At 34.1% G+C, this 14215-nt stretch overlaps 1 protein-coding gene across 1 annotated transcript; it reads right to left on the reverse strand.

The window, feature by feature from the left end:
- Nucleotides 1-1333: 1333 nt before the first annotated feature.
- ANGPTL5 (angiopoietin like 5) lies at nucleotides 1334-14126 on the reverse strand. The gene is made up of 8 exons (XM_059467034.1): nucleotides 13904-14126; nucleotides 12039-12186; nucleotides 10953-11056; nucleotides 10481-10574; nucleotides 9618-9718; nucleotides 5203-5323; nucleotides 3608-3793; nucleotides 1334-2543 (listed from the first exon to the last, which is right to left on the reverse strand). Exons 1-8 carry the CDS (start codon nucleotides 14003-14005, stop codon nucleotides 2224-2226), a joined length of 1176 nt encoding a protein of 391 aa, XP_059323017.1. The 5' UTR covers nucleotides 14006-14126; the 3' UTR covers nucleotides 1334-2223.
- Between the last annotated feature and the right edge of the window lie 89 nt (nucleotides 14127-14215).

Consider the following 14215-nt stretch of genomic DNA (forward strand, 5'->3'; position numbering starts at 1 on the left):
GGGAGGAAATGGAATGAACCTTTGAAGACAATAGCCATCCATCACATGGAAAATGTTCTCTTTTCATTGCTGTATTTCATATATGCACCAGGAAGCTGTCAACTAATCTCTAGCATTCTGATTTTCTAGGCATACTCTACATTTTAGAACAATGTCTATTTGCAAGAATTATTCTTTAATTATCTTTTCAGGTCCATCTCCTTTAAGATTTGTTGTTGCCAGCTAATCTAGCCAATGCTGACAATGGGGAGATTAAACCTCATAATTGAATGTGGCAATATCTGCCAGCACAAGTCTGCAATCTTCATTTGCTACCCTTCTTTTTAAGCAGGAATTCTAATTAAGCCAAAAGCAGCCTCAGGGTGTCAGTAGAATATAGCTATATACATCCAAAGTACCTGCTTAGACTCCTGCTCACAGGCTCAGATCTGGTTGTCAGAACAGAGGCCACACCATCAAATTTGAGGCTTTCATTAAAGCCATTGCACTTCCATGAAATTTACCCCCTGGCACTCTCCAGTAGGATTCTTGTGCCACAGGCTGAGGACTCTTTCTGACATAGGAGCCCTAATACAGTGACAATATCCAGGCTTGCAGCCAGAATTAATACTGCTCCAGTGCTTGTTAATCTTAGTGCAGAAGCTCTTCCATTTAAGCATCTACCTTTATAAGTCTGCTGGCTCCAGGCTGCCGTTCAAAGCAGTTGCATTCCTGAAAAGGGTGGTGTGAGGGCAGGCTGAAGAGAGTGTGCAGACAATCTCTTCACCTTTCATTTCAAATACTCCAGTGTCTGACAAAAACAAACTCCCACTGTGCTCAGAGAATTCAGGCTCCCCTAAGAGCAGGACCTATACCATTTCTCACAATGCCTCTACAAGGCCTGTGGTATTTTTCCTCAAGCTACTTCCTACCATGCTTCTCCTGTAAGCCTTCCCATAAGGACAGTCCTCAGTTTCTCTCTAGCAGAGAGGAAACCTGCTTTTAGCAACTTTTTACCTCCAACTGTTAAAGGCTAGCCAAATATGCAACAAAAGAGGAATTTTTTCTCACCCTTAACTGTGTAACATACCCTATTAAAAGCTTCGTTTTCTCCTGTGGCTACATAAATCTTTGGGAAGAAGCCCTAAATCGTGGTGGTTCTGAATTGATGATGGCTTCTGCTCACTGGTTTTATGCTTGGTTAAAATAAAAAACAGCAAAGAGGAAATTCATGGAGTTTTTAACTATTTTCGTTCCACATGATATTACAGAGTTGGTCTGCTGAAACTGAAGCAAAGATGAGAAATACCATGCCTAGCTACAGATTTGATGCTAGGTTCCAGAAACACTGTACTGACAATATTCACATTTTTATTGATATTTTTCTATTTTTACTGAACAGAAATTCAAAGAATTCACAATCCTTAGTTTTAAATGTGTTTACACAACTTAAATTGGTTTTATTCATTACCAAATGATCGCACACAAAGTGAAAGCCACTAAGAATGAAAAACATAAGATCAGACCATATATCCAAAAATTAAAATTGCACAGGTTATATGTAAAGATATGTTCTCTTTGAAAAAAAGTTTTAATTTGTAGTCAATTGTGAAATAGATAATGGTAGAATCAAAATTGTATTATGAAATACATTGACTGTGAAAATGAAATATAAATTGGTCATAGTTCTTGAATGTCACTATCAACCTTACGTGTATAAAAATCAGGCCCTTACGGTATACAAAACCTTATTTATACATTGAAACAATTGTTATCTTGCCTGATAAGGAATATAGAAAGAAAAGCTGATGCTGAAAATTTAACTTAAGATGAAGTATTTTTCCAAAATATTGGTATGAAAATGGCAGGTACATGTTTTTTTTTTTTAATAAAATTTGCTGAAACGTCTTGCATAGAAAGAGCACATTCAAAAGTCAGCATTACACTTCTTTTTATATTTTTTTCTGCTGGTTCTGAGATTTTTTAAGAGGCAGTTGGATAAAAGCTGACAAACACTCAGCTTAATCCTTTTTCTGAAAACCCAGTTCTTCTTAGGACCTTCTTTCTCAAGCTGGAACACTATAAATGCTGACATTTCATAATAAAAATTAATAACTATATTATAGAAATATCTAACAAAGTTTTAAGACTGAACCATTCAAGTGAAGATGAAAGGTATTTATGATTGCAGTGATACATCATTCCACATAAGTGCAAAGAGAGATATATTTCTATTTTCATATGTTAATGGAAATATGGATAATTGGTTCTCCGAATTTTCATTGAAACTGATTTAATTTTGACTGGCTTTTTGTTCATTGTCCATGTATCCCAGTGAATGCCAGTTGCAAGGAATCTCCCTCTGTAGCGATGAACACCATTAAGATTTGCAAGGCCACACTTGTTGAACCACCATCCCGTGTTATCACTGAAGTTACTGCAGCTCTTTACTGGATGTCCTTTAATAGTGCACATTGGCCTGCATCCATCATTATCAACATCAAACGTGCTGAAAGGCATGGAATTTTGGTTATCTTCTCTTCTATATCCTCTAAATGCATCACCTAAGTACAACAGATAAACAAAACAATAAAGTTATTTACGGAGAAATATTTCTTACTTGATGCACACCCTGCAAACTTTTCCTCTGAATTTATTATAAAAGTGGAATTCTTCAAAAGCAGTACAAGAGCACCAGCTAATGAGCTGCAAAAGTGCTAAAGATGCAGGGAAAAAAAGAATAAAATACTGAGAAATATGGAAGAGGTTAAAATTCAACAAAATGTCTTTGTATTTTCCTTGCTTTTAGCAATGAATGCTGGCTATGAAGGTAAAGGCTTCTGTCTTCCTCAAAGACAGAGGAAGAAGAGATAAAAGTAAACAAAAAGGGTTGCAACTTCAGATTTTCCAGTAACATGCCCAAAGCCCCAGAGTGAGTCATGAAACACGATGGAATTGTTGAAACACAAAGGTCAGTTATTACTGTCTCTGTTGTCTTACTAGAGAACTTACTGAAGAAATAGTATTTTTCACAAATACAGAGTAAAGCACTAACACTTTTAGAGATTAACTATTTCATTGATAATAACGACCATTCTTGCATAACACAGAAAAAAGCAGTAAGACATGATGCAATGCTTAATGCAAATCTTTGCACACTTAGTGTATTAATGTTATTAAAGGAGGTCTGGAATTAATTTGTGTCTATGCATCACCCAGCAACTATTACACACTGTAGGACAGCCTTGTTCCACTCAGTTTCTTTCTCTATCCTTTGTACATGACTATCTGGGCACTTCTGAATTATCCAAAGCATCAGGAAGACTGCCAGTAACATCTGTGATGAGATAAAGGGCATCTAAATAATTGAACTATTAGGTAAATAAACACTAACACCCACAAAATCCCTTTTTTATTTTTTATATATATCCCATTCAATTTTATATTTTTTTGTTATTACACGCATAATAGATCACCATATAATTAAAATTTTATCTGCATAAATGTTCATTATATACCAGAGAAAAACACATTAGAAATAAAATTTTTGAAGTTAATTATTATTCTTTTGGCTGCATTTTTTTCATATTAAACTACCTTTAAATACTTCTAGGAAGGAAGTTCTTACCAGCATTTCCTGAATAATGCCCCAAATGTATCTTAAAATAACATGATTCATCCTCTATCCAAAATCCATCATATGAGGCATAGGCATGCTTGTCATTTTCTGATTCCAAATCCACATAAAGACTGAAATGGGTGGCCTTTTGATTTACGATGTCAAAAATCTTCCTCAGTCCAAGCCAAAATTCTCCTTGAAGAGAAATATAATATATAGTCTAGAAATGGAAACTGTCGCAGACATTTTTTCATAGAAATCTTTCTTTGGGACTTGTTCGTCTTCTGGGAAGCTAAGGCCCCAGAAAGAGAATGTAAACAATGATTATCAGCTGCTGTGGAATGCAATAGGATGCACCTGTGATTGGTTCATGTTCCATGTGTACAGTTGAGGGCCAATCACAGAAGCAAGCTTGGGAAAGATTCCCTGGACACAGAACTTTGTTATGGATTCTTTTCTATTCTATTCTTAGCTTAGCAAGCCTCTGCAACTTTTCTCCTTATTCTTTTTAGTATAGTCATAATGCATCATATATCATATATCAATAAATCCAGCCTTCTGATCAAGAAACAAGATTCTCATCCTTCTCTCACCCCAGTGACCTCCTCAGGTCGCTGTAATAGGAAGCTGTAAAAGAAAAAGTCATTGTTTCTGTTTTTTTTACTTTCCTTCCTGAAGCAAATGTAATACAAGTTGCATGATATGCTATATTCCTTTGAAAGACTAATGAAGGAACAGAGTAATCTTCCCATTTCCTTAGGAAATCCCTAAGAAAACCCATGTGTGCATCATGGTTTTTTTCTCTCTGATATTTTTTTAGAAAATTGTCCAGATGATAGATTTCAAATATTTGTCTGCAATATATCCTAGAAGACCACAAAAACTGGATATGCTAAAGATCCACTTGCATGAACAGAACTCAGTATCACTCCTAAGAGCAATACAGAGAAATTATAAATGTTAGCATTCTATGAAATGCAAAAAAAAAAAAAACCAGCAAACCCTATTCTCAAAATTTAAGCTCTGTTCTCAAGATTTGCTGCCTCCATAAATCACAAATGTAGCCTCATATGAGCTGCACTTCTTTGTACAGAAAAGCTGCATGCTTCCATTGCAATCCCAGATAAGCTTCTGAAAAAGCAAATGGGTTTAGTCTGGCAGGATTAAAGGTGGCAATAAAAAATTAATATCACAGTTGTGTTGGTATAGGGTACTGAGATATTTCCATTGTTAATAACTTTGCATGCCCTATGGTGAAATATTATTGATTTTTCTCTACTCTAAGGAAATGAGTGATTCAAACCAACAAAGGCACTCTTTTTTTAATCTGAAAAGAGAAGAAATACAATCTATTATTTCAAGCAGAAAATATTTTAAACACTCTTGTAAGACTGCAATAACTAAAGACTCTAGTGGGGTAATAGTCATTATCAGGAAGATCACACAACAGATTTGATTTTAAAAATCCTTAAGTAAAAACAAGACTTTTAAGAAACAAGAACTTCATACTGCCAAAACTACCATGCAATTTAGTGGAATGTAGCTCACATAAAAGCAGGAGAAATGTGGGATCCAAAGCACTTTAGAGTATTTAAAATTAATACCAGTAAGGTCACCAAATCCATCCAGATATTCAGACCATGTTCTCTGAAACTGAACAAATCCATCAGTTCTCTTCTGAATCACAGTCCATCCACCTCCTCGAAAATCCATGTCACACAAAACCTAAAATAAACCTAGGCATGATTAAGCATTCTTGAAGCAGTTTTTATGAAAAACACATTTTAATTAAATGAAGGTGGACTATTCAGAGTTTTGCTAAGCAACATGTTTTTCAAATATCTTTTAAAAAAAGATCTAAAAAAATAAAAAAAATAAAGCTGCAGTATTTTCTTATATGTTCTTGTTGAACTGTTTGATTTGGATATTTCTTCAACCAGTAGAAACTGCTGTGTGTAATAGTCTGCTCATAACAAATATAATAAATAAACTTTGATAAATGTCACTGTAACATTTATAGCATGAAAGGGAAGCAACTTGCAATGTCATGTATTAATCAGGCAGCATATCATTGATACAGGTAGGAACACCAAATAAACTTTTATTGCAGCAAAGCAAAATGAACACAACTTCTTGTATGTTCTCTGTCACCACCACACCTTCTTCCAGAGAATGTGTTTGTGGTGCCTGGGAAATTTAGAGCCTTTAATAAGGGTGAGGAAATGGAAAACAGTGATAGCAATAACCCAACATACAACAATAATTGACAGCAGCAAAAACCTCTACATAAGAAGTGGCCCCGATCCAGGGAAGTCCCAATGTGAACATATAACTGCCTGCAACTGAGCAGAACCACTGCATACATAAGATCAGCTCTCAAATTTATGAGTCTTTAGGAGTCTTTGCTAAAATTTGTGCCCAGCAGTATGTCAAATGGCAGTGGTCCAGCTGCCATCTGCTCTGCTTTGGAATATCACATTATGTGACACGTTTTCTCCTCTGCCCATCTAACTTAAGATTTGTAATTGACTTTCCTAAGTATATCTGCAGTTCCAAATCTTGATCAGTTCTAACTGGGATTATAAAGTCTGGAAATTTAATTTAGAAAGAGCATATTGCACATTTATTCACTGCACTCCCAAAGTTATTCAATGCAGTTCTAAGGGATAGTATCCATAATTAATGTTTGAAAACAGGGGCTCATTTTTGTCTCCAAAGGTGATGAATATCAGAATTAACCTGGAAAATGCTTATAGGTAGTGAGCCAGTAAGCTTCTTTTGGTAACAAAAGTAAGTTCAGAACATAATATTGGCTGTGATAACACTAAGCCGATGCACAAGCGATGGAATAAAGTATGAAATATTTTTGATGTTACAGAAAATGTACAAAATTAAACAAAATGAAACATGTTTCAGAAAAGAGAGATTTGCAGCCTTAGCCAGCTGATAAAAGTGAAACTAGGTGTAAGTCAGTTTAACTCTCAAAAAAATTTGTGTCAGACTGAGCATTATATGTTGCACCTCCATTGCCTGTAGTAGCCAGATATTTTTCAGGAAACCAGATTTGCTCCTTAGCAGGAAAATATCAACATTATAGTTAGAGCCTCTGTGATTTAACAATGTCTTCTCAATGAATGACAAGAAAGCAATAGGAAGAGCTGCAATTTGATCTAATACACCCCGAAGGATCTTGGACCTTCAAGTAAGATACTTCAGGCAATTCCTGCAAAACAAATACTAAATGAACCATACTAAGATTTTTGTGCATGAAAAAAGAATTGTGACCTTTATTCCCTGGAGAGTCACATGCTTATTTCAGTCACCCAAGGAGGATAGAACTGGAATAAAAAGAAATACAGAAGATTCCAAAATGAATATTTAGATGAAAATACCTAAACCTCATTCAAAATAATACCATTGCCTCACCCACTGTCTTGAGTACATAATTGCATGCTTGGCTACTCCTCTGATTATGAGTCAGAAATACTATGAGGATCCCACTTGGTCATAACATCAATCTTTGGTCCAATATAAATCAGTGTGAGTGTTGATAATTCACAGAAGGTGGGGATATGGTTCTACATGAGAGGATATGGTTCTACATGAGAGGACCAATACATACACCAGCTAAATAAAAATATTAGATAGGTACAGAAAAACACAGTTATAGCTGTGTAGTTGTCTTAATCCTTTATGGAAATTGTAAAGCCTTATAATAGTTAATCTGCTTTACAGTTTGCTCTGTCTCATATCATGAAAGGTATGAAGGGCATGATTGTGCCAGGTACAAGCTAAATTAAATGAGAAGGAGGACACTTCTACTGAATATTTCTTCCCTTTCCACCTGCAGTGTGTATAAGAGGTATATTCTAAACAATTGTTTAGTTTGTCTGATTCAACTGAGAAATATCATTGATCTAAATTTACTGATTGAAAAATGTATCAGAAATTGGTCATGGTTCATTTTTCCAAAAGTAAAATTGGTTTTAATCATCTCATTAATAAATGCTCAGGAAAAAGCGTAGTTGAGAGTAACTTTCTGAGGTGACAGAAACCTGCCACTACCACTAAAGCTAGGTATTTTTATTGCTGCTGGCATCTGGAGTTCAATTAGCCCAAATTAAGCATAAAAATCTATACTCACTTTTGGAAACATGAGGTATCAAACATGAAAAATAAGAATGGGATCGCATTTTCTAAATAGTTTTCATTTAACTGATATCTTTATGCATATTATTCTAAGCACATTTTCATTTAGGTTCCGTTGCATAAAAATACATTTTATTGCTGCAAAGGTGTTCATTGATATAAATTGTTTCATGTTGGGTTTTTTTTCTTGTTTTCTAGTTTCTTACTATGGTTTTCTACCTCTGTATTTTTTCTTATTTTGCTGGTCTGCAGAACATTTAGAACTCTTGGTTATTAGCCTCTAAAAGATGCTTTATAATTTCTTGTTTATATTCAAATATCTTGATATTTTTGTCTATCTACCATTTCTCTTGTATTCTTCTTATGCTTCAACACATGAAAGAATGCACATTAAGTAGTTTTCCTTAAAATAACATTCTTTATGGAACACATATTTTAGAAATTTTTTCTCTGAGAGCTTTTTGGCACTGTCTTTCAAGTTCTGTACAACATTTACCAGACAAGAAATGAGACACTCATGACTGCAAACATTCTTCTCATTATTTATTGTTACCTTGTTCTTTTAATCAAATTGCTATGATTTTTATTTTCTATTTCTGGAATTACCTTCAATCCAGAAGAAATTATTAAACAGATGCAATTTTTGCTATAGTTGCATTTTGCTCATACTACAAATATGGTTGTTCTGTGAACACTGCAACATCTTTGCCTTTCTTTTACATGGAAGGGACTTACTGATGAGTTACAGATCTTATTCCTGAGCCCCCAGCATTGTATGGAGAGAATGACAGGTTTTTATATCAAAGGTTGCAGTATCAAGTTCATATTTTTCTTTTGAGATGCCAGCATAAATCTGAAACCTTTTCTTAACCAGTTTAAGCTCCTTTTTGTAGGATTTTGAAGGGCTCCACTTGGCTAGAGATAAAGGCATTCATTCTTCCTTTGTTACATATAAAGGAACACTATGAAGATAGATATTAAACTTTGCTAGTTATTGCTTGGCTTAAATTCCCTGTTTTTTTTCAAAAAATAATGACCTCAACCTGTATGGCAAAGTTGAAGGTTTCAAAGTGCCATGTCTACCTTTCTACTATGCATGAGTCCTTCTCTAAATAGAACAGCCTGAAATGGAAATAAACACATAAAACAAAATATTCCTTGTGTTTGCAAGGATCTTAATATTCCTAGTCTGAGGAAATTAACCCAAAATTCCATTCTTCTAGATGAGCACTATTAATCTGAGCAATTACATAAAGTGCAGGCAGTGATAGGAAGCATGATTGCTGCAGGTTTTTTTAGGGATATATCCTTGTCTTAGGAATATAAATCCTGCAAACTGGATAGGAAAACCACAATTTTAGATCCCCCTGTGCCTCAAGACTGGATTATAATGATACTCAGACAAGGTTTCTATTCCTCAAACCAACATCTGCACCTCCACGTGGATGACTCTGCGTCCATGTAGTCCCATCACAAGGGAAGGCAACGTTATACAGCCAAATCACTCAAAATCGAAATGTCCTGTCTTAAAAGCCAAATGGGTCAGTCAATTGCTCTTCAGTTTCCCATCTCTAAAACAGCAAAGAACAGCTCTTCTCCATGTCCAAAAGAGGTGCTGGTAAACACCTTGGGTTTTCCTCTTTGGTATTTTTCACTGCATATGAAAACTGACAATGGACTCTTATGACAGAGAATAAGTTTCTTTGTAAAAAATAAGAAACTTGTCAAAATTATAGTAAAAGCAGGCATGTGCCGAAGATTTAATACATTTTTCATTCATCTGTTGAAGAATTGCCATGGGAAACACTTTATTAAAAATATTCTAAATGTATATTCTCAAGCAAATTATGACTAATAATAAATTTATTACCTCAAAAGGATAATTTGATCCTTCTGGATGGATAATGTACAAACCACTTGGAGTTTTTGAAACTGAACCAACAGTATCTTTAATATGAGTGCAGTCCAAACCTAGACAAAAAAGGTATACAAGGAAGTTCATGAGCAAAATATGTTTAAAAAAAAAATACAGATTAATACAGGAATACTACTTTTCTTGGTGGCATGAATTATTTAAAATATAATTTTCTTCTTATGCAAACTTTAAAATCATGCTTTGTCATGAATTTATCTTGCAAATTAAAATTCTCTAAACACCATTGAAATTCTAAGTACAAATGACACTGTATTGACAAAGTTCTTTCTAATCTTAATAAATATGATACATACCTATATGAAATTAAAGATTATGTATCTGGGTCCATTTATGGATTTTTTTTAAATTTTATTTATAACACCTGGACCGTGAAAAAGATATATTATTTGAGAAATGAAGTCTTTTTCCTACAGATATTTATATTTATACTTGTAAAAGCCTTTCCATCTTAAAGTATACATGACAAACATTCCATTTGAAGAAGGATACTGCAGATGCAGAGCAAAAGAATGTGCCATTCAGCAGCCTCAGATCACTTACTAGCTAATAATCATACTTGGTATTTTTCATAAAAATCAGCATTCTAAATAGGATGCCCAGAGTTGTCAGTTGCAAATTATTTAAAGCAGTATTTATGATAACATTTTTAAACAGTTTATTAAGTTTCCAAAGTTTATATTTTACTAGCACAGGATAAATGTCAATGTACAATTGCTTACCTTTGTTTTAATTAGCTCCTTTTCAAGATACAAAGATAAAAAGGGAAGGTGCCAAGCCTACATCTGAAAAATACTTACCATGAGATTGAACTACTTTATAAGGAAGTGGATCCAGATGCTTTCTCAAAATTACTGTGTTCAAAAGAACAAGTTTGTTCATAAGTTCATTTACCTGCAAATTCAAATAAAAGATCTTTAATTAGGTTGCAATAAGAAATTTTACATTCTAAAGATTTTTTTTTCTGACTCCTAATAAACATAATCTGTAGTTAATTTTTGTGATGTGTAGTAATTTGTACTAATGTGAAGTAATGGCCCTCCACTTTCCCTACTGCAATGTATGACACTAAGTTGTGAAATGGGGTGCTTACCACTCCTCGTAGAAATGGAAATCACACCTACCAGAGGTACAAGGACTGGTGATAAAACACTCTAATACTACTGGTTTAATGACAGTTTAATGGTTTATGAGCCCTTTTTTTCCTCAGAAAGACAACACATGCTGTGAGAAATAACAAATACAAATTTTTATAATAAAGGAAAAAGGTACCTGATTAGAAAGGTAATCCAGCGAAGACTGTTGATCATCCATCATGTCTCTTACCAGTTTTTTTGTACTTCTGGCATATTCAGCAAGAGAGTTCTGCAAATTTCCTTCAGAAAGAAATATGTTCATCCCCTTTGTTTTCATAACTCTAGAGATATTCTTGACTAAATGACAACATACTTATTTACGACATCTAAATGAATATTGAAGGTGTTTTACCTTACAGAACCTAAAAGTGAAATGAAGGCAATACAGAGACCACAGATTAAAGCCAAAGGTGCTGAAAACTTCAGACTTTCTTGTTGCAGTACAGACATCTTAAGAAGTGATGGATCTTCTCATGTTTTGAAGAATAAATTAATCTTATCCTTAGATAAACTGGACAACCAGTTAATGGATATCACAGAAATGTAAATGCATATGATAAAAGACAGATATAAATAAGGCTTCTTGTCACCTTACATTTGCTCATTCATTGTACTACTCCTGGTTTTTGCTCTGATGCTAAAAATCACGATCATCATCATAATGGCATATTATAATAATATATATTTTGAAATCATATGTGAAAACCAAGAATTTGCACAATTATTTTCAGAGACTGACTGTATAATTTGTTGTGTAGTTTGTCAAGCTAGTGCATAGAGAATATCCTGTGTAAGCCTCCATAAAAGTAAGGTGAAGTACACATCTACTCCCATGTAACTGACTAATTAATTAATTAATTACCTCCTACTTACACCTCCACACCCAGCTATGTTTAAATGAGCAACAGATGTCCTCCTCTTCCTCTCTAATTGAGTGAGATACTGACATTCAGAGCATAGCAGATCTAGGTGGGTTGTGTGGCTGCTTGGATTTGCCTGTCTGCACCAATGATTATACTTTGTCACACCAGCTGCATCCCTAAAACAGGGTACCCCAGATTTTCTGGACAACACACAGTTTGGGCAGCAGGGTCACAAGGCTGTCACGTGTGCTCAAGAAGATTAAAAACTAAATTTGCACAGCATAGCATAGCAGAGGAGAGGATTGCATAGCATGGCACTGCACAGCTCATCACTGAAAGTATTCTTTATGAATACATACTGCACATGTAATGTTTGTCCCCTCGTAAAATTTTAGCTTGAGCATCACATGGTACAAGGCATTGTTCTTTTTGTTTTGAAATATCTGCAGATTTATTTTTCTCTTCTGCCTGGAGTGGTTCCTCCACAGCTCCAACATTCCTTGTGTCCTGTTGTACCAAACAATGGAGGGGGAAATAAATTGAACATAAAGCACACATAAAATAGCTCAGTCTGTCAAAATGAAGTATATTGCTTCACAGAACTTCTTTCAAAACCTGTTTCTTAAAAGCTTTATCAAGCAGTAATTGACAGAGCTGAGACCAAAACTGATTAGATGTTCTCTGCTTAGCCATACCTCACAAGAAAAAAGTAGTGTCAGAGATAAAGAATAACCTCTATATATTAAAAAAATACCACCACCATTTCTGGCGAGGTATTCTACTTGTAAGCACTGTAAGTGGGAGGCAAGAACCTGCAAATCCTGCATTTTAGGAATCACCACCACCATCTCAAATGCTAATGAACTTATTTTCACTGGAAAGGAGCAGGCTTTTGGATTTACCAGATATTAACAAAGTACTTTTACTCTTTAAAATCCCTACATTCATTACTTAGACACTGATCAAGGAAGTAGTTGCAGAAGTTTTTGACTTATGCACACAAGCAGTCATGAGAAAACTTATGCAACTACTGAGAAGATCTGCAGACCAATTCAGCAGTAAAAGAAATATTTTAAATGTTTTTATAGGGGAAAGAATAAAGGGACAGTATTTATGGGCACACAATTATCTGAAACTGTAACAGTAATAGCATTAGTAAAAGTAGCTCCACCTATTACTGTTATTTTAAAATTGTATATTCATATTTAATAGTTTTTCTTCCATGGTGCCATATGACATAAAATAAGGGAATGCCTCTGAATCATCCCTTAAAGAAATTACTAAAAATAATTTTAAAAATGTGTAATTGTCAAAAGACTAAGCAACATATTTTCATATGAATCTTTGTTTGATGATTTCATCATCTCAGCAAGACATTTGTAGTATGTTCATATATTGTGTTTTCAAATATAAATGGGATCCTTAGAAATGTTAAGATTTTAATGGAAAACAAAAGTTATTTAGACTTGAATACATCTTCATCATAATTGTTCTTTCCTGCTCCAGTTTTGTCTTTCTGCAATTGGTACTACACCAGCAAGCACTGAACAGGGTTTTTTGCTCTTAAAAAGTGAAAGTAAAAATTACAGAAAACTGTTAACAAAGGAATTTAACAAAAAAAGGTTTCTGAATTACTAATATAATTGCTTTTTATGCCTGGAGAATGATAGAGAAGTAAAAGAATGTGTTTCTTTAATTTTGAAATAAGCACAAAATAAAGAAAGAAAAATTATGCAAGAGTTATAAACAGATCTCTAGAACTTATAAATAGAACACTTGAAAGTATGGCTTGTTCCAGGGCTATCACAGCTACTCACCACATGTTCAATTAAACACTGTTAAGCAAATATTTTTAATCAATATTTATCTTTACCAAAAGCCAACATGAAACAAGCAATTAAGTCTGATCTCAGCAATTCAAGCAAGAACTGACTCTGCCAAAACCAATAGTTACTCTGCATTTAAAGTCATGCAGATGAGATTAAAAATATGACATAACAACTGAGCTGTGATACAGGACATTAACTCAAAAATGTTGTAATATATTGAATTCCTACAATTTCAATGTAGTTTCTTTTCTCTATCTGCAAATACCTCATTCTTCTGTATTTTCATATCTATCTTGAATAAAACAATCCATATTTTTAGAACATCTGTCAGTTTTCTGAGAAATCATTCAGTTACATTAATTATCTTATCTGCACAAAGTAACAGAAAATCTTACCTCAGGTGAACAAGGTTTGCCATTATTTATGACAGTCTCTCCTAAACCGAACAAAAAAATATTAAGACAAATAAATGAAGTTACCCTAAAGTGGTGGTTCATCTTTTACTTGAAGAAATGCAAATGTTTTGATGAGTTTCAAATTTCTGTGGAAAGAATTGTACACTATGAAGGCCTGATCTAACTATTTGGGAATGTCTACAGCACAAAGGGCAGCCAACACATCACTCTTTTACTGCCTGGATTTAATAAACCACATTTCAACTGCACAGCAGATTTTATATATTACTACTTGCATCCTGAAGGAAAATT

The sequence above is a fragment of the Ammospiza nelsoni genome, chromosome 2 (assembly GCF_027579445.1).
Source record: "Ammospiza nelsoni isolate bAmmNel1 chromosome 2, bAmmNel1.pri, whole genome shotgun sequence".
In the NCBI taxonomy this organism is placed as follows: domain Eukaryota; kingdom Metazoa; phylum Chordata; class Aves; order Passeriformes; family Passerellidae; genus Ammospiza; species Ammospiza nelsoni.